Below are 21,635 nucleotides of genomic sequence, written 5' to 3' on the forward strand. Positions count from 1 at the left end.
GTCAGGGGTACAGAGAGTAAAGAAGTTTGGTTTGAGGAATCAGGGACTGACGGAATGTAGAGCATGACACTTGGGGAAGGAAGCAAGGGCAAAGGCATAGCTGGTAAGAATGTGGGATTGGGGTAAGGAGAAGGAGGTGGGCATAGGACATTACACAGAGTGGAAGTGGGCACGTGGCTGGGGCCCTCCTATAAGTAAGGAGAATAAGGTCTGAGGATTTGCTCTCATCTTTTTATCATCATAAAACTTAGGGCTAGAAGAGATCATCTAATCCAATTACCTAATTTTACAGATGAGGTGATATAATTTAGTCAAGGTCGCCCATGTAATTAAGGAACATAGTCAAGATTCAAACCCAGGCCTTTAAACTAAAAATCCAGCATTCTTTTCACAACAATGTGGCAACAATTCACACTTAGATTAAAAAAATTTACAGTACAATAAAAAAAAAACCTGAAGGCATAAGATCACTGAATCAGGCTTGCTCATGGTCACACACGTAGAAAGTAGCAGGGCTGGGATTTGAACCCAGATACTCTGACACCAAACTAGTGCAAGAAAGAAAGACAAACACTGACCGTGGCCTCCTTCAGTCTTCGGAAATCAATGTGCAAGTAGGCAGTGATTCCATTGTAGGCTCCAGGCAGAGTGATTCCATGAATCAGCAACACAAAGAGTACAAAATAGGGCAAAGTGGCTGTGATCCAAACAACCTAAGGGAGAAAACAGGGGCCAGTGTTAAATGACCCAACATCAGGACAAGCTAGAAACTCTCACCCTCCTGAAGGACCAGGTCATGCCTTTATCTTGCATCCTTCACACTTTATTATTTAATTGTTTCTTCATTCATCTAGTAGTTTTTGGAGTATCTTGCAGGAGGAGAGAAATAGGTTCATGAAATGTAAATAAAATATTTGGTATATAGGTCCCCATGGTTTTGAATTTTTGGACATGTAGCATTTCTTAATTCTGAGTTATGAGTGTCCCAAAAGCAATGGAAAGATGCATGATGGGTGTGAGTAAGTTACAGTAGATCACCAACAATGGCATACACCAAAATCACAACAGAAATATCACTAAGAGTATGAATGTGCACAAAAGGACATATTTGCCCCCCTGTGGCCTCTGTCTCATCTAATGGATCATTTGGTACCAGAAAACTTTGACAGAAAAATAGATTTTACTCTTTCATCTACTGTATATGCTGAAAATATAAGAAAATAAATGTGACAGACAGACTAGAGACCCTGAAAACCCAATATTTGTGTTGGTGTTCATGAGCATCCCCAGTGCTTAGCACAGTGCCAGGTACATAGTAGGTGCTTAATAAATGCTAGTTGACTGACCATTAAAAACCTAAAATAATGTCTCCTCTATTGAATAATTCTCTCTTTAGAATTTATGGAAGAACATGGACAAGAACTGCACAAGAATGACAAAGTATATACATTACCAGTGAAGGGAAATCAAAGATCTATTGAAGCACAGGAGTATTTAGTGAGTGGGATGGCCTCATAAAATCTGGTATTTATCCAAATGGAATAGTTATAACTTGACCTCAATCTTGTTGCCTGACACAACAAAGAACTTTTATAATATCACTTAACAGCCTTATTACCCTCATTTGTGCTTGAATTTTGCATAGCACTTGGTTTTACATATCCTTAATACATTCATACATATATTGTTGCAAATTATTTTTATCTGCATTTGTAATTTATCTCCCTCTTTGACTTTAAGTTTGCATTTTGTAGCTTCCTGGACCTAGTGTTCTATACAGAAGATTTGATACATATCTGTTGAACCAGGTCCTCAGACCTCAAAACAGTTCAGGACTTTGGCAAGACAGACGTATTGATTCACTATTGGTAGAGCTATTATCCACCCATTCTGGAAAGGAATTTGGAATTATGCCAAGAAATTAACTCCAAAATGTCCTGCTCTTTAGCCTAGAGACCCCACTGCTAGGTACAAATCTCACAAGTAACTTAAAAACAGGAAATAATGGCTCTGTATCCATGAAAACAGTTTTAGAAGCATTTTCTGTAGGATCAAAGGAAGCTGGAAAGAAAGAAGATGCCCGTCTATTGGGGAGTGGCTAAAATATTGTGCACATGAATAAAATGGAATATATGCCAAAAAGAAACAAAGAATATAAGGAACACAAGGAAATGGGCTTATATGGTAACTTGCACAAAATGAAATAAACAAAACCAGTAAAATGATATACAGGGCTAAACCAATGTAAGTGGGAAGACTAAAACCCAAAACAAATATATGTATTTACTTAATTATGTGTATATGCATAATGCTAGTAAACAAGCTTGGTCTCAAAGAAGAGATGAGAAGATACACTTTCCCTTATGTTTTACAAAAATGGAAGCTGATAGGTGTAGAACATTGCATATACATATTGTCAGACTTGGTTGGTGTGTTGGCTAGTTTTTAGTGAACTGCTAACTTTCTCTGGTAGCAATCTGGATGGGTAGGGAATACATACGTATGTATGTATGTATATGTATGTATGTATGTATGTATGTATGTGTATATGTGTATTCATGTATGTATGTGTGTATACATATATGTATACACACATACGTGTGTGTAAATAAAGATATGTAAAAACAAAATACATTGCAGCAAATTTGTTTCAAATATTTGTTGAACAAATAAATATGAATGACTGAGTTGGCAGCTGACAGACAGAGGATGCTGCTTGAAAGAAAAAATAAGTTGATCATGCCATGTTGCTCAGATTATCAAAATCAAATCCCTAAATCTCCACCAGGAAACAGGCATGGGGAGACTTGTCTATGTATAATGTGGGCCAGGGGACATGATAAAGGTCTACAGCTATACAAAGGGAGGTAGCAAGGAAAAGAGCCATGAAGATTCCAGTCCGTTTCTGAAAAGGTGTAATTTTTTTCCTTCACATATAGACATACATACCCACATTCAAAAAAAATCATTTGATGATGTGCAGCTCAGACAGTTAAAAAAAAAGTTTCTTGGAAGCTGCCCTTGGTTGAACAAGATATGGTTTAGTCATCTATGATCCTGTGATGACATGTTAATTCTTTGCCATAGATTGTATTAGCCCATTGTCAAGCAGCTTATGTGCATGTGTTCTCTGTTTAGACTTCCTGTAAACAAAGAGCACATGGCTTTCAGATCTTTAGCTCTGCCTGCCAATGCCTCTCTCATAGGCACAGCAGATGGATTAGCCCTAGAACTAGGAGTTCAGGTTCTGTTCCTAGGAGTTGTGACAAATTAGATCCCTCAGTGTAGAGGATCACAAAGGGCCACTTAGATGGGAGAATCACAGAGCCTCCGAGCTGGAAGAGAGCAGAAGCTCTTCATATTTAGTCTTCCTAAAGTTTCCATCTAGTGCAATGGTCTCGAAGGAAACAAAAAGACTCATAGGTCAGAAAGGTATTGACAAGGAAGTGTGACATGAGTCATATATTAAGAGCTGAAAGGGACCTTAGACATCACCTAGTTCAATCCTTTTAAAAAATTGCATAGATGAGGAACCCGAGAACCCAAGAAGGTACATGAGTTTGCCCAACGTCACAGAGGTAGTAAGGAGGGAACCAAGATTCAAACCTAGGCCCTCTGATTGCCTTGTGGTTCAGTGGAAAGAGCTCTGAACTTGGATTCATGAGACCTGAGTCCAAATATCAAGTATACCACTGACTGCCCTTGGGCAAGTCACTCTTTCATCCATAATTTATTCATCTACAAAATTAAGTCATTGGGCTAATGGTTTCAAGGTTCCTTTAAGATTCCAAATCTGTTATCATAAGATTCTTTTCCCTTGAGCTACCCCTCCTGGCCTTCAGAAAGAGTGAAGTTTCTATATTCCATCAATATTACAAAGTCATTAATTCAGACTCCATACATTTGTAATTTATAGTCATTTAATGTAGCCTGTTTTGAATTCTTAGCAGGGTATAGAAGGGAAGGGGTGTTCATTTCACTTAGAACAGAAGACTTCAACAAATTTATGGTCTCCAAATCAATGCTCCTAAGTACAAGTCTACTTTTTTTTTTTAATCAAGGCAACTAGGTGCCATATTATAGAGAGGTGATCTTAAAATTAGGGAAGATCGGATTTAATTCTGTCTCAGACACTTGTTAACTGTATTAACTTGAGCAACTCACTTAATTTTCTTGGCCCCAGTTTCCTCATCTGTAAAATGAGAGTAACATAGCACCTGCCTCATAAGGTTGCTGCAAAAATCAAGGGGAATAACCTTTATAAAATGCTTTGCAAACCTTGAAGCACCATATAAATGCTAGGTATTATTAGTAAGTCTTCCAGAACTTCCATTTGGTAGTACTAGAAATTTCTTAAAAACAAGTAAGTACTCCTTAGATTAATAATTTATGTTAGAAGTTGGCTAGAATTACTATTGTATCTCAAGTGTCATTTTTGATGGTTTTATTATTCAAACTTTCTGTAAGCATTTATTTAGTACGTCTCATCTTCCAGGAGCTGTGCAAGACTCTGGAAACACAAAATTGAGAGTCTTTGTCCTAAAGTTAATTTTCTCTTGAAGCAGGTCACAGTGGGATACAATTTGTTCACAATATAGACAAGATAGAAATGGAATCAATAGAAATTGTTGTTGTTGTTATTGTTGTTTGTTGTTTGCTCTTGAAGAGGATCAATGACATCATGGGGTTAATGTCTTGACTTGAGAGTGAATTGGATTTAAGTAAAGGAGGGCTGTGCAAAGTCATCAGCCTCACTCTTCCAGAGTCATCAGAGTCTGATGGCAAGACATAAGTCAAAACAACTGGCAATGTCCCAGGATGCAGTGGGAGATTTTGTAGAAAGTGACTGCGTGAAGCTAACAACTGAGAGAATTAGGAAAGACCTCTTGAAGGCTGGGTCTTAAGGGTATTAGGAGGCCCAAGAGACAGAGAGGTGGGAAAGCATTCCAAGAATAATAGGACAGCCTGTGCAAATAAACAAAGGCAAGAGATGGTATCTCCTGTAAGGGGAATATCAAGCAGTCTAGTGTGAGAGGAAAGACAGGCTGAATTTCAACCAGATTATGGGATGTTTTAAGTGCCAAACAATTTGACTGAGTATGTGAGGTCTGATTGTCTTCTCTTCCCTTAGCAATAACTGAGTTTGTTGGATAGGGACAACTGGACATTAACCTACCCTAGGAAATGATAGCCACTCTATATCAGCAAATCTTGATTTCCAAGGGCCATTAGCACCCCATTGACTCTGACTATACCAGAGGTGTTTGGCCTGGCTGCCCACTGATGAAAAAGACTTGAAAGGTTTCTAAAGCAGCTTCTATTTGTTCTCTCAATATTTGCCTGCTTCTTTACAGGTCCTCTTTTCAGGCTAGCCTTTGCCCTGAGATCCAGTCCAATGAAAAATTTCCAATACATCCCTGGTCCTGATGGAATGGGTTCTAACAAATGGCAAAAGAGATTGAGGGTGGGACAAACGGTTTCCATCTCAAGTCCTTCCTGCATTCTGAAAGGGTTCTTTTTGCCTCTAAATGTTTACTGAGCCTGTAAACCCCCAGATATCTTATGAGGTTTCAGTGATCAAAATTTATATTCCTTTGAGCACAGCATCTGCAGTGTTTGGGGGTAGAGCCAAAATGATGGAGAGAAGCTAGGAAGTTGCCTGAGATCTCCCCAGTTTCCCTTGGAAACATTAAACCAAGACTCTAAATGGATTCTGCAGTGAAAGAAGCCACCAAAAAATGGAGTGAAACAATTTCCAGCTTAAGATAACTTAGAAGGACTTCAGGAAAGGTCTGTCTCACTTCGGTAAAAGGGGAGTTCAGCGCAGTGCAGATGGTGTCCAGGTAAGCCAGCTCTTAGCCACAGAACAGATCAGTAACCGAGGCCCTGGTTCAGTAGGCTAATGGCACAACAGGCCAGCTGTGAGGCCTCCAGTCCCAGCTCAGAAGGAAAACTGCCAGCCCCAGTACCCTGGTACAACATGTGTGACTAGGCTGGGCCTCCTCAGTACCATGGGCAAGCCACAAACACCTGAGGACCCAGACAGAAAGCCAAAGACCAGGCCCCTGGCCCCCACACAAGAAACTTGAGGCAGTGTCTTCTTGCTCCAGGAGCAGAGTTCAATTTTTTAAATGAGCAAAAAACAAAAAGAGTCTTGACCATAGAAAGCTAATATGATGGCAGAGAAGAGGACAACAATATCAAAACGCCTACATGTGAAGTCTCAAAGGGGAATATGAATTGGTCTTAAGCCCAAAAAGTCCTCTTGGAAGAATTCAATAAGGATTTTAAAAATCAAATAAAAGAGGTAGAAGAAAAATTGGGAAAAGAAATGAGAGAGCATTATGGGGGGGAAAAGAGTCCACAGCCTGGAAAAGGAAGCACAAAAATCGACTGAAGAGAACAACTCCTTTAAAAGTAGAATTGGTTGAATAGAAAAGGAGGTACAAAAGGTAACTGAAGAAAATTATTTATTAAAAATTAGAATTAGGCAAGTGGAAGTTAATGACTCTATAAGACATCAAGAGGGGCAGCTAGGTGGCACAGTGCATAGAGCACTGGCTCTGGATTCAGGAGGACCTGAGTTTGAATCTGGCCTCAGACACATAACACTTACTAGCTGTGTGACCCTGGGCAAGTCACTTAACCCCATTGCCTAGCCGGAAAAAAAAAGACATCAAGAATCAGTCCAACAAAATGAAAAGAATGAAAAATAGAAGAAAATGTAAAACACTTCATTTGAAAAACAACTGTTGGGGGCAGCTAGGTGGCGCAGTGGATAGAGCACTGGCCCTGGATTCAGGAGGACCTGAGTTGAAATCTGGCCTCAGACACGTAACACTTACTAGCTGTGTGACCCTGGGCAAGTCACTTAACCCTATTGCCAAGAAAGAAAGAAAGAAAGAAAGAAAGAAAGAAAGAAAGAAAGAAAGAAAGAAAGAAAGAAAGAAAGAAAGAAAGAAAGAAAGAAAGAAAGAAGGAAAGAAAAGAAAAGAAAGAAAGAAAGAAGGAAAGAAAAGAAAGAAAGAAAGAAAGAAGAAAAGAAAAGAAAGAAAAGAAAGAAAAAAAAGAAAAGAAAGAAAGAAGAAAAGAAAAGAAAAGAAAAGAAAAGAAAAGAAAAGAAAAGAAAAGATCTGGAAAACAGATCCAGGAGAGATATTGGGCTACTGAAAGCTATGAATAAAAAAATATCCTGGACAGCATCTTTCAAGAAATTATTAATGAAAATCGCACTAACATCCTAGAACTAGAGGGTAAAATAGTCATTGAAAGAATCCACAAATCATCTCCTAAAAGAGATCCCAAAATGAAAACTCCAAGGAATATTGTAGCCAAATTCCAGAATTATCAGATCAAAGAGAAAATAACGCAAGCAGCCAGAAAGAAACAACTCAGATATCAAGGAGCCACAGTCAGGATTACACAGGATTTAGGAGCTTCTACATTAAAGGATCAGAGGGCTTGGAATATGACATTTTAGAAGGCCAAGGAGCTTGGATTACAAGCAAGAATTAACTACACAGAAAAACTGAGCATAGTCTTTCAGGGGAAAAGATGAACAGCCAATGAAATAGGGGACTTTCAAAGTTTCCTGACAAAAAGACCAGAGCTAAATACAAAATACATACAAGACTCAAGAGAAACATAAAAAAGGTAAATGGGAAAGAAAAAAAAAACATGTTACAATAAGATTAAATTGCTTACATCCCTACACAGGAAGATGATAATTGTAACTCTTGAGAATTGTATCTCTGATTAGAGCAGTTAGAAGGAGTATATATAGACAAAGGGTATGAGTATAAGTTGACTTTGATGTAATGATATGAAAAAATTAAGGGGGAAATAAAGAATTGTACTGGGAGAAGAGGAAAGGGGAAGGCAGAATAGGGTAAATCACATCACATGAAGAGTTGCAAAGACCTATTACAGTAGAGGGAAAGAAGGGAAATTTACTCTTATCACATAACATACACACTCAGTTGGGCAATAGAAATTTATCTTGCCCTATAGGGAAGTAGGAGGGGAAAGCGGAATGAAAAGGAAAGGAGGGGTTCATAGAGGGGAGGGCAGATTAAGAGAGGTGGTGATCAGAAGCAAAACACTGGTCAGGATGAAAATGGTGAAAGAGAGAGAAAAGTATAAAAGGGAGAGGAATAGAATGAAGGGAAATACACATTTAGTAATCATAACTATGAATGTGAATGGTGTGAACTCTCCCATAAAATGGAAGCTGAGAGTAGAATGGATTAAAAACCAGAATCCTATAATACGTTGTTTACAAGAAACACATTTGAAACAGAAAGATACACACAGAGTAAAGATAAAAGGCTGGAGCAGAACATATTATGCTCTAGCTAAAGTTAAAAAAAAAAGCAGAGATAGAAATCCTGATGTCAGACAAAGCAAAAGTAAGAATAGGTCTTACTAAAAGAATAAGGAAGGAAACTACAGCTTGCTAAAATGTACCATAGACAATGAAGTAATATCAATACTAAACATATATGCACCAAGTGATATAGCATGCAAATTCTTAGAGGAGAAGTTAAGGGAGTTACAGGAAGAAATATACAACAAAACTATACCAGTGGGAGACCTCAACTTTCCCCTCTCAGAACTGGATAAATCTAACTACAAAACAAACAACAAAGAAATTAAGAAGGTGAATAGAATTTCAGAAAAGTTAGATATGATAGACCTCTGAAGCAAATTGAATTGGAACGGAAAAGAATATACCTGTTTCTCAGTGGCTCATGATTCCTACACAAAAATTGACCATGTATTTGGGAATAAAAAACTCACAATCCAATGCAGAAGGCAGGAATATTAAATGCATCCTTTTCATATCATTATGCAATAAAAATATGTGTAACAAAGAGCCATGGAAAGATAGCCTAAAATTAATTGGAAGATAAAAAATCTAATCCTAAAGAATGAGTGGGTCAAACAACAAATCATAGAAACAATCAATAATTTCTTCAAAAAGAATGACAATAATGACACCACATAATGAAATTTATGGATTGCAGCCAAAGTAGTTCTTAGGTGAAATTTTATATCTCTTAGTGCTTATATGAATAACATAGAGAGAAGGGAGACCAATGAATTGGTGTGCAACTAAAAAAAAAGTAGAAAAAGAAAACTAATAATCCCCAATTAAATACCAAAGTGGAAATTCTGAAAATCAAAGGTGAGATAAATAAAATTGAAAGTAAGAAAACTATTGAACTACTAAATAAAACTAAGAGATACTTTTATGGGAAAAAACAAACAGTAAAATAGATAACTTTGGTTAATTTGATTTAAAAGAAGAAAAACAAATTGCCAGTATCAAAAATGAAAAGGGCAAATCCACTACCAATGAAGAGGAAATAAAAGCAATAATTAGGAAATATTTTGACCAACCATATGCCAATAAATCTCACCATCTAAGGGAAATAGATGAATATTTACAAAAATATAAATTGCTCACATTAACAGAAAATGAAATAAAGTGCTTACATAACCCCATTTTAGAAAAAGAAATTGAATAAGTCATCAATGAACCAATGAGCCAAAGAGATAAGTAAATTATACACCAATTTCCTTAATGAATATTGATGCAAAAGTTTTAAATAAAATATTATCAAAGAGATTGCAGCAGTTTATTGTGAGGAAAATACACTATGACTAGGTGGGATTTATACCAGATATGCAGGGCTAGTTCAATATTACGGAAACTATCAGCATAATTGACCATATCAATAACAAAAATAACACAAAACATATAAGTATCTTGATAGATTCAGAAAAAGCTTTTGACAAAATACAGCACCCATTGCTATTAAAAACACTACATAGTTTATGAATGAATGAAAATTTCCTAAAAATGATAAGTGGTATCTATCCAAAACCTCCAGTAAACATTATATGTAATGGGCACAAGCTAGAATCATTCCCAGTTAGATCAGGGTGAATCAAGGTTGCCCATTATCACCACTATTATTCAATTTTGTACTAGAAATGTCAGCTTTAGCAACAAGAGAAGAAAAAAATTGAAGCAATTAGAATAGGTTATGAGAAACAAAACTATCACTCTTTGCAAAACTATCACTCTTTACTATCGTATCAGATAGTCTACCTAGAGAATCCTAGAGAATCAACTAAAAAAAAAACTACTTGAAATAATAAACAACCTTAGCAAAGTTGCAGGATATAAAACAAACCCACATAAATCATCAGGATTTCTATATATTACCAACAAAGTCTAGCAACAAGAGATAGAAAAAGAAATTCCATTTAAAATAACTTAGACAATATAAAATATTTTGGAGTCTATTTGCCAACACAAAGCCAGGACCTATGTGAACACAATTACAAAACACTTTTCATACAAATAAAGTCTGATCTTAACATTGGAAAAGTATCAATTGCTCATGGATAGGCAGAGCTAATATAATCAAATGACAATTCTACCTAAATTAATTTAATTATTCAATGTCATTCCAATTAAGCTACCCAAAATTATTTTATAGAGCTAGGAAAAACAATAACAAAATTCATCTGGAAGAATAAAAAGTCCAGAATATCAAGGAAATTAATGAAATGAAATTCAAGGGAAGGTGGCCTAGCTGTACGAGATTTAAAACTATATAATAAAGCAACAATCATCAAAACTATGTGATACTGGCTAAGAAATAGAGTGGTGGATTAGTAGAATAGATTAGGTACATAAAACACAATAGTAGATGACTATAGTATCTACTGTCTGCTAAAACCAAAGACTCAAGTTTCTGGGATAAGAACTCAGTATTTGAAAAAGCTGCTGGGAAAACTGGAAAATAATATGGCAGAAACTAGGCATAAACCAACATTTCAGATACATGGTTTTGACATAAGGGATGATACCATAAGCACATTAGGAGGGCAAGGAATAGTTTACCTTTCAGATATATGGAGAAGGGAAGAATTTATGACCAAACAAGAGATAGAGAACATTATGAAATGCAAAATGAATAATTTTGATTACATTAAATTAAAAAGGTTTTGCACAAACAAAACCAATGCAACCAAGATTAGAAAGAAAGAAGAAAGCTGGGAAACAATTTTTACAGCCAGTGTTTCTGATAAAGGCCTCATTTCTAAAATATATAGGAAAGTGAGTCAAAATTATAAGAATACAAGTCTTTCTCCAACTGATAAATGGTCAAAGAATACTAACAAGCAGTTTTCAGATCAAGAAATCAAAGCTATCCATCATCATATGAAAAAATGCTCTAAATTACTATTGATTAGAAAAATTCAAATTAAACAACCCTGAGGTACCACCTCACATCAGACTGGCTAAATTGGTAGAAAAGGAAAATGACAAATGTTGGAGAAGATGTTGGAAAATTGGAACACTAATGCACTGTTGGTGGAGTTTTGGACTGACGCAACCATTCTTGAGAGCAATTGAAACTATGCCCAAAGGGGTATAAAACTGCCCATGCCTTTGATCCAGCAATACCACTACTATGTTTGTATCCCAAAGACATCACAAAAAAGGGAAAAGGACTCACATGTACAAAAATATTTATAGCAGCTCTTTTTGTGATGGCAAAGAATTGGAAATTTGGGGGATGCCCATGAGTTGGAGGATGGATAAACAAGTTGTGATATATGAATATAATGGAATACTATTGTTCTATAAGAGATGATGAGTAAGCAGATTTCAGAAAGACTTATATGAACTGATGCTGAGTGAAGTGAGCAGAACCAGGATAACATTGTACACAGTAACAGCAACATTGTGTGATGATCAACTTTGATAGATTTAGCTCTTCTCAGCAATACAATGATCCAAGGCAATACCAAAAGACTTGTGATGGAAAATGCTATCCACATCAAGAGAGAGAACTATGAAGTCTAACTGTAGATTGAAGCATACTATTTTTACTTTTTTGGGGTTTTTGTTTTGTTTTTTTTTTCTTTCTCATGGTTTTTCCCCTTTGTTCTTATTCTTCTTTCACACTATGACTAAAGTGGAAATGTGTTCAACATGATTCTACATGTATAACTTATATCAGATTGCATACTGTCTTGGGGAGTGAGAAAGTAATGGAGGGAAGGAGAAAAAATTAGAACTCAAAATCTTACAAAAATGAATGTTGAAAACTATCTTTACACATAATTGATAAAAAAAAAGTACTATTAAGTGCAAATAAATAAATGTTTACCGGATTTCTCTCTTTGCTTTTGTTCTTGCTTGTTCAAGTCACAATCAGGGTCCTAGATGAGTGAAGACATACTACTCTCTAAACAACTATGGGCTTAAAGAATATTCCCAAATCTTGGGTCCTTGCCAAAGCTAGAAGTGTAACCACTTGCAATCCATTTCATAGCCTTGGCATTGAGGCCAGGGCAATCTGTTAATGAAAGCACTGTATTCCACCCAGGATGCCTCTCCATAATAAATGAACAAAATACCCACTTTGTCTGCAATAGCCTGCAATGATAATTAGAGACTGAGATAGAGGAAAGTTGTGGTGGCTCCAGTTGTACAAAACCCCTCTCTCATTACCTTTGGGCCAGGCTGGGACCCCTGCCCTGTCAGCTGGTGGAGATTAGCCATGTGATGTCAACAGTATTCCTCATCTGAATAGCATAGTTGGTGCAGACAGGGCAAAAGGCCCAGCTCCTAAACACTGTGCTCCTCATGAGTTAGCACAAGTGCTAAGTAGCTAGTGCTGGCACAAGTCATCTTCTTGAATCTATTACAGCTCCTATGTTTAATGGTGTCAGAGAGCACTCTTTTTGGGGACTCTCTTTTGAGACCTGAGGCCATTTTAAAGAGAGAATTGTGCTCACACTTCCCAGGAATTCTGTTGGTGATGGCATAATCATTAATAGAGTTCCATTTCTTTCATAAGGAAACTTAGCTAAGAGACCATTTTCCAAAGAGCCTTTGTCCAATGTCCACCTGAAGGGGAAAAAAAATCAGCAGGATTAAAAGATTCTTTAGTGGGAAATGCTATTTGAAGAAGAATTTTTTTTTATAATTCTTTTCCCTGCCCTGACCCCAGAATTACTTTCTTAATAGTAGGGTAAGTTTATTTGTGCCAAAAACAAAGAAACAAAACAAACAAAACAACAACAACAACAACAAAATCTCAAGAAGGACATGCAGCAATCTTCCAAGACTAGAACCAGACACCTTAGAGTTTCTCCTGCACAAGCTCCTGGTCTATCCTTTCCTAATAAAGTTAAAGTGCCCTTACACATGAGAACTTGGAGACATGGTCCCATGCCATATGCTTGTGTTTTACATCAGAATTCCACTTCTACTGACTGTTGGGGTTCTGCAACCTCTGACACAAACATGTCTAAGGACCTGGAGTCAAAGGATTTGAGCCCAAGTCCTGCTTCATATACTTATTGGCTGTGTCATTCTGATCACGTAGTTTAGCCTCCATTATCCCCAATACCATCATCTGTAAAATGCTAGCATTATTATTCATTATTATTGTTATTATTATTGTTATTATTATTATTATTATTATTATTATTATTATTATTATATAAGTAAGGAAAGACTGAGAAGGTGATATCCAGGATATAGCTGCCTATAATGTGTGACTCTGTGCCACATCCCATTGGTATATACTGTATTTAAGGTGCAAGCAACTTGTGGCATAGTCCAATGGAAAACATTTTCCCCTAGGAGACACAAAACAGAAGAAAACAAATACCCTTCCACCCAGGCAACACCCTAGAGTAGGGGTGGGGAACCTGCAGCTCCAAGGCCACATGTGGCCTAGAAGGTCCTTGGGTGCAGCTTTTTGACTGAGTCCAAGTTTTACAGAACAAATCCTTTTATTAAGAGGATTTGTTCTGTGAAGTTTGGATTCAGTCAAAGGGCCACACTTGAGAACCTAGAGGGCCACATGTGGCCTCAAGGCTGCAGCTTCCCCAACCTTGCACTAGAGCTACATTGATTTGCTACAAAGGGTTTCAGCCGGTTCCTGGTTTCCTTGCTCTCTCTCCTTCCAAAGCATACATTTCAATTACCATAATATAACAGTAGGGCCTAAATGCCATCACAGAGATGCAGGCACTCTCCATGAGAATCCTCAGAGAGGAGAGAGACCAATGCCCTTCTTAGGGTAACTGGCAACAGTTGCTGCCTTACCATGTTGCCACTCCCAAGGCTTATTCCAGAGGCTGAGAATTGTGAGTGGGGCATGGATTCATTCCATTCTAAAATATTCTTTGGAATAAGATAAGCCACTATTGACTGAGGGAGAAACACAGCATACAGGACTAGATAATCTCAAAAGCTGTTTCCAACTCTAGTTTTTCCTGGTGCTAAGCAGAAGAGATTACCTTTCCCGATGTCTTCACTCCTTTCCACAAGCTGAAAAAGAGGATGATGACTACCACCATCAGGCACAGAGAGAGCTGCCACTGGGGCATGCCAATGTCATGGATTCCATTGCTTTCATGAAGGTGGAGCACACCACGCCTGGTTGGGGAAGAGAGAAGAATAGTAGAGGATACAATCAGTGTTTTGCATTATAAGACTTAGGGTGAGTGATTGAAGCAATGATTTCAAAGGATTTCCCCTCTCTCTACTAAAGTGAGCAACACCTTAGTGCTCTGCATCTGCACTTGGGAAAGGAGGAGAGTCTTTTTTATCATTTTTTTCACAATCATTAGTTCACAGAGCATGGCATGGCCAGGGAAAGGCAGAATGGTACTGTGAAGGTGGTGCTGACTCTGGAGTCATAAGACCTGGGTTCAAATCTTCACTTTCCTGGGCTTCACTTTTTTCATCTTTAAAATGGAGGCTTGGAGGTGAGACTAGATAACCTTTCCAGCTAAATATTTATGGTCTTATTTCCAGTTCATGGCAAATGTTTGCAGACATGAAACTTGGTTTTACTCTAATACCTATAAATGTTTTTAAATTGACAATGTGTTTTTGCCCATCTCCCTTTTCACAGTCTAGGACCCATCAATCTCTTCTGTTCTCTTCTGTCTGTACTTTGAACTAAGTGAGATGGAGCTCTATCTCAGTAAAGAATTTGGATTTATTATCTTGTTGTATTATTAACTCAGTTAAGAGGCAACGCTCTAGATAAGTGGTGTCAAACTTAAATAGAAATAGAGGCTACTATTCCATACATAAGCATACCTGCAAGGTTGCACAATGACTTCGTTTTTTTTTTATTAAATATTTTATTTTTCCCAATTACATGTAAAAAACCCATTTTTTGATTTTTTAAAATTTTGAGTTCCAAATTCTCTCCCTCTCTCCCTACCTTCTCTCTTCTTGAGAAGGCAAGCAATTTGATATAGGTTATACATGTGCAGTCATGCAAAACATATTTACAAATTAGTCGTGTTGTGAAAGAAGGCACAGACAGAAAAAAAAATAAGAAAAATGATGAAAACTTAAAAAAAGTATTCTTTGATCTGCATCAGTTCTTTCTCTGGAGATGGATAGCATTTTTTATCATGAGTCCTTTGGAATTGTCTTGGATCACTGCATTGCTGAGAATAGCTAAGTCATTCACAGTTGATCATCATACAATATTACTGTTACTGTGTACAATATTTTCCTGGTTCTTTTCATTTCACTTTTCATCAGTTCATATAAGTCTTTCCAATTTTTCTGAAATCAGCCTGGTCATCATTTCTTATCACACAGTAGTGCTCCATTACAATCATATACCACAGCTTGTTTAGCCATTCTCCAATTGATGGTATCCACAAAAAGAGCCATTATAAATATTTTTGTATATATGCATCCTTTCCCTTTTTTTTTTGATATCTTTCAGATACAGACCTAGTAGTGGTATTGCAGTATCAAAGGGTATGCACAGTTTTACATCCCTTTGAGAATAGTTCCAAACTGTTCTCCAAAATGGTTGGATCATTTCACAACTCCAACCATGCATTAGCATCCTGATTTTCCCACATCTCCTCCACCATTTATCATTTTTCCTTTTCTGTCATATTAGCCAACCTGATAGGTGTGAGGTGGTACCAATATACTGTTGCCTATTTTTATTATATTTTATCTATTATTTCAAATATTTCCCAATTACATTCTAATATGTTTTAGCTGCTCTTAGGAGTGTTATGGGCCACATGAGGCCCATGGGACAGATGTTTAACACCTCTGGTTTAGATCATTAGATTTATAGTTGGACGGGAGCTTAGAAATCATCTACTCTAGCTCCTTCATGTTATAAATGAAGAAACTATGGACCAAGAAGGGTGAGTGATTAAGTACCTGAGGTCATGTATGTAGTCACATGTAGTAAGTAGCAGAACCAGACAGTATTTAAACTCAGGTCTCCCTATCCTGTGAGAAGAAGAGCCAGAACCCCATAGTCCATCCCGAGCCACCTTCTTTACAACCCCGGGTCCTCTCTCTGAGTTATAGCTTAGATGATATCACACACATCCCTTTGCCCTTCAGTAAGCTGTATGTTTTATAGGGAATTCCACTGTTTCAGTATTTGTCTTCACTTTCCTGCCAAAGGAGAGTTAACTTCCTGCTTCTGAGGGAAAAATCTAAAAGAGATCCATTAAAAAAGAAAATCAGGCCTATTAAAAAATTCTTGGATGTCTGATCTGTCCTACAAGACCACAAAACCAAAGCCAGATGAATTGCTTGATAGAAACAACATGGCAAGATTTGGAATTTATGTTATACTTATGGGGAAAAAAGCACTCCAAGTTTGGAGACTTGTTTTACTAAGTTAGTCACTTAAGAGTCAGAGCTTGCTGCTTGGCCAAATGGAATGGTTTTGTTACTGCTGTTGCTGCTGTTTCTGGGGCTTAATGGCAGCTGTGGACTCTGTGCTGCCCATAGCTAGTCCATCCAAAAAGATTGTGAGGGTGTCCAGTGCCCTCCCCAGACTTGTCTCAGATTACTTCTCTCCATGTACTTGAAGTTCCAGTCAAATGCCTCTTCTCTATCCTCTGAACACACCCTGTTCTTTCCTGACCTTATAGCCAGGATACATGATAACCCCCTAATTTAGGGCTTTGATCAGCTAGAGGGCTGGGTGACCACTGTGGGACCAAGGATGGGAATGAGGATTGGGAATTGCAGGGAAAAGAGTAGAGACAAATGTGGTCTAGTGGAAAAAGTGGTAGAATAAGAGTCAGAAGACCTACACTGAAGTGCTGGCTCTATTTTTATTAGTTGCATGGTCTTGGAAAAGTTGTGCCATCTTTTAAGCCTCAATTTCCTCATCTGCAAAATGGGGAGAATAATTCATATAATTCCTATCTCACAAGTTGATTGTGAAACAAACATTTTTATAAATCCAAAAGCACTAGAGAATAGGAAATTGGTTCATTCTATTCCTTGTGTTGAGAACATCACCCCCCAAACCACCCCTGCTTTTGCCTATCAAATTGCTACCCGCTCTTTAAGACCCAACACTAGCTTTGGAAACAGAGGACCTAGGTTCAAATCTTACCTTTGTCACTTACTATCTGTGTGACTTTAAACAAATAACATCTCCGGGCCCCAGTTTCCTCATCTGTAAAATGATTACTGAAGTCCCCTCCCACTCTAGGTCTATGATCCTAAGAAGGAATCCTGTTTGTGTTTTAAGTGGAATAAATACCTTCTCTGTAAAACTTTCACTGAAACCCATCTGGCGATGAACTTTCCCATTGGGCCTCATGTGGCTCTTTGTTTTACATTTCTTTGATACACTTATCATGTATATAGCATTTTATAACTATCTCTATTGGTGTCTTTTCCTCCAAGATTGAACTAAGTTATGGATAAGATCTCTTTTAGGACAGACACTATGTTGTTTCCAGGGGTCTGCTGGCAAATGCTTAATAACAGGCTCTCTGAACATTGATGTCATACTTTTAAGTTAATCTGCATTATTAATTATTTTCTCCATCACTTTCTTCAGTCTAGAGCAGGGGTCAAAGCTTGTCTTGCCAGTTTCCTATGTGTAAATGATCCCACTGAAAATTTAACTATCAGCTATCAAGAGGTGGTCCAAGCTGGCTTTGACACACTCCTGGTTATATATCTCCCTCAGATCTTTGCACAGTGTTCAGCACATTCCAGGAGCCATTTCTCTCTACTGTATGTAGTCTTATGAAATAGAGGCTGAATAAAAGGGGGTTTTTTTGTTTCGTTGTTCTATGCCTTATGGTATGTAGAGTCACGAGTATGTATGACTGAATGTTATTTTGTGTGAATAGGAGCCTGACTGAGTGGGAGTGAATGGGTGTGAGGGTGAATGGGTTTTGTGAGAATTGATTGCTGACCTTTTTTTTTTTTTCATTTGTGAGCACTGAATTAAGTCAGCAAAGGTTGGTGTAATTTAATCATTAAGATTATGGAAATAACTGTCTTTAGGCACAATATATTAGACTGACATGCATTTGTAGGGCAGCATGTGTGTGTGTGTGTGTGTGTGTGTGTGTGTGTGTGTGTGTGTGTGTGTGTGTCTGCCCAGGTTGACCAGATGGCCAGAAACTCCACCACCACTACAAAGAGCCAAGGTTTTTTAACTGATTGCAATAACTAGAAATCTGAATGTGTTCTTCTATGTATACAAAGTCCAGGGCACAGAGCTTTAACACAAGTAACCCAGGCTTATTTGAATCCTCCAATAAATGCCTTGGAAAATAATCATACTTCATCATGTCTAAAGTTTCCTAGACTTACAAGCCAAAACAACATCAGTTTCTGCTCAGCATTTGGTAAAAAGGATTAGCTAGGAAAAACGCAATTCTCAATCTTTACCAGAGGCTGGTGAAGAGTAAAAATTATCACCAGAAAAATAAGGAGCCAAAGTGCCCATTTAGAGATGCACTTACTGAAAGGGCCAAGATCTCTTTTCAGCAGCAGGTCTGGTTTGGCCTCAGACCCAGTGCCTGGGAAAAGACTAGTGGTTTTTGTTCTCAATACTTTCAATTTCTTGGCTTAAATGAGTACAAGATGGCAAAAAACCTAGCCAGGAGGCAAGAAGAAGAAAGATCTAATCTTGCCAGCGTGAGTTAGCATGTCTGAATGTTGAATCCCCAGATTGGATATCATATAATTATTTTAATGCCAGAGAATTTCTGAGCAGCACACACTTTCCAGCTTCAAAAACAGAGTAAATGTGTGGCTTTTTTAGGCTAAATTGTAGACATATCAGGAGGACTGGTGGGAGAGGCTAAATGGAAGAAGAATGGTTCCCCTTTATCTACCCTGACCACACACCCAGAAAAGCCCACCTCTTGGCTTTGAATTGTTAGAGACTGGGTGACCATAAAGGGATAAGAATGGGGGGGGGGAGTATGACCAAAGAGTGCTGTGATGTACAGGATAGGGTGATGGAGTTAGGTCAGAAGACATGGGTCAATTCCTGCTTCAGCTACTTTATTACCTATGTTACTCTGGGCAAGTCACTTAACCTCTTTGTGATTCAGTTTCCTCATGTCTAAAAGGAGGGATTTTGACAGAGTATCTTAAGAAGTCCCTTTCAGATACAAATCTGCGATTTGTTAGTCGAGTGATCTTACAAAAGAAGGAAAAGCAAGAAAATAAGCTTTAATGGCACTATGCTAGGTGTTTTTATACTGTATCATTTGATCCTCACAGCAACCTTGGGAGGTAAGTGCTATGATTATCTCTATTTTACAGTTAAGGAAAGTGAGACAAACAGAGATTGAGTGACTTGCTCAGGGTCACACAGCTAGTACACAATCTGAGGCTAGATTTGAATTCAGTTCTTCCTGGCTCCAGGCCCAGTACTCTATCCACTATGCCACCAGCTGCCTTATACAAATCTTTTGAGCCCCAGGTTCATTATTTGTAAAATGGGGATAATAATAGTTATACTCAACACGCACAAACCATTGTTCTAGTTCTAATTTAGCTACTATCTTGATGTAGTGACCATAAATAAATTATTTCTTTAATCTTGTACCTCACTTTCCTCATTTGTTAGCATGGTGCAGTGGGCAGAGTACTAGCCTTGGAGTCAGAAGATGTGGCAGTTCCAGATGGCACATACTTGCTGTGTGCCACAATTAAATCACCTCTCCTCTTGGAGATGCAGTCACTTGAATCTGACCCAACAAATTAATTAGTCAATTAGCTAATTGACAAATTAATTGTCTTATTACAAGGCATGGTGTATTAGGAATAAGAAGATAAAAAAAAGGGGAAAAAACTTTCCTGGCTTTACTTTTTTCCTTTACTTTTGAGAGGGGAACAGCACAAAATATACAGATAAGTAGGTACAATTCACGGTAATTTGAGGAGAAAGAAACAGAGACAGAGAAAGAGACACACAGAGAGAGACAGAGAATTCATCATTAAGAAGATCAAAGAAAGGCCTTTGGAGGAGCTGGCTTCTCAACTGAGTCTTGAAGGAGACTAAGGGCTCTTCAAAGAGGTGACAGACTCCATTTCAAGAATGGGGGTTGAAGACCAGTTAGTTCTAATGTGTGAGGTAGAAGATGGACTGCCTGAATGTTATAATGACTAATGTTATAATGTTATAACCATATTATGTTACATGTCATTATAACTTCCTAATTCTAGCCTTAACCAACCAGGCTAAGAACACCAGGTAGAACTAGACAGACTGTCTAGTTTGGCTAGATCATGGAATATGAGAAAGGGAGTAAGTATCAGGCTGATGTGTTTATAGCTTATCCTAGAATGTTTTGTAAATTGCTGTAGTGATGTGAGTTATTGTCTGTCATAGATAATGCTGCATCCTCCCTCTACCCAAGAGTATACAGTGGATTCTTCTAAAGAGATGTGAGCACAAAGGCCTTGGCAGGCAGGGTGGAATTGGGTGGAGTGAGTTAGAAATCCATGGTTTCTCTTTTTAAGACCATTGATTCAGCCTGGAATTACTGAATCCAGGAAGGACCTCTCCAGCCCAGTATCTCTCCAAGATCACTTAGGTAGTAAGTAGCAGAGGTAGGTTTGAAAAGGAGAACTTCAGATTCCAAATCCAAGGCTCTTGCCCTTCTATCAAAGTTCATCCCATAGCTGCTGCCCTGGAGAAAGCAGCTTTTGAAAGCCTAAATCCGTATTCTCTGAGTTTGCATTTCAATGAACCTTGTCCCCAGTAGAAATGCAGAATTATAGAAAACTATGCTCTTTTGCTAACTGGAAAAGCCAGATACTAAAAAGAATCCCACTTGCCTTTCTGAGCTACCCTTTTGTGTCACCTTGGGGTCTGAGGCCATCCTCAGAGCTTTCTTCTCCATTGTTCTTTAAAATGGCTTGGGAATAATAGATGCAATGAAGGATCTTAGAGATTCCTGCCTGAGGCTGCCCTCCAGAGAATCTAAGCCTGTCTTCTTAATATGAAAAGGAGTTTCATGTCTCATCTCTGTGTTGGAGGAACTCACTGATGCCCAAACAATTTCCTAGAGCTAGGCACTTGACTGTCCTACTTTCTACCCCTTGAAATTCACCTTATTGTCAAGGTCTCTATCTCCCTTGTGATGCAGAAAGAAGCTACAAAGTTTCTGCCTTTGTGTATCTGGTTTCCAGCACAGTGGAATAGGTGTTTACAAATGGATCATAGGATTATAGGTATAGAACTGTAAGGAGCTTTAGAGGCCATCTATAGTCCCACCCTTTGTATCACAGATGAAGAAAATGAGGCTCAGAA

The 21,635-nt window shown here is 37.9% G+C and overlaps 1 protein-coding gene across 1 annotated transcript in view; it reads right to left on the reverse strand.

Moving 5' to 3' along the window:
• The window catches only part of SLC6A2 (solute carrier family 6 member 2), a 69,850-nt gene that overhangs the window by 23,416 nt on the left and 24,799 nt on the right, over positions 1-21,635 (reverse strand). Inside the window, exons 4-5 of the mRNA XM_020985198.2 lie at positions 14,341-14,479; positions 579-713 (exon numbers count right to left, since the gene is read on the reverse strand). Of these exons, the coding sequence (XP_020840857.1) occupies positions 579-713; positions 14,341-14,479 (274 nt within the window). The remainder of the gene's footprint in view (positions 1-578; positions 714-14,340; positions 14,480-21,635) is intronic.

The sequence above is a fragment of the Phascolarctos cinereus genome, unplaced genomic scaffold, assembly GCF_003287225.1.
Source record: "Phascolarctos cinereus isolate Bilbo 61053 unplaced genomic scaffold, phaCin_HiC Scaffold_2;HRSCAF=192, whole genome shotgun sequence".
Classification (NCBI taxonomy): domain Eukaryota; kingdom Metazoa; phylum Chordata; class Mammalia; order Diprotodontia; family Phascolarctidae; genus Phascolarctos; species Phascolarctos cinereus.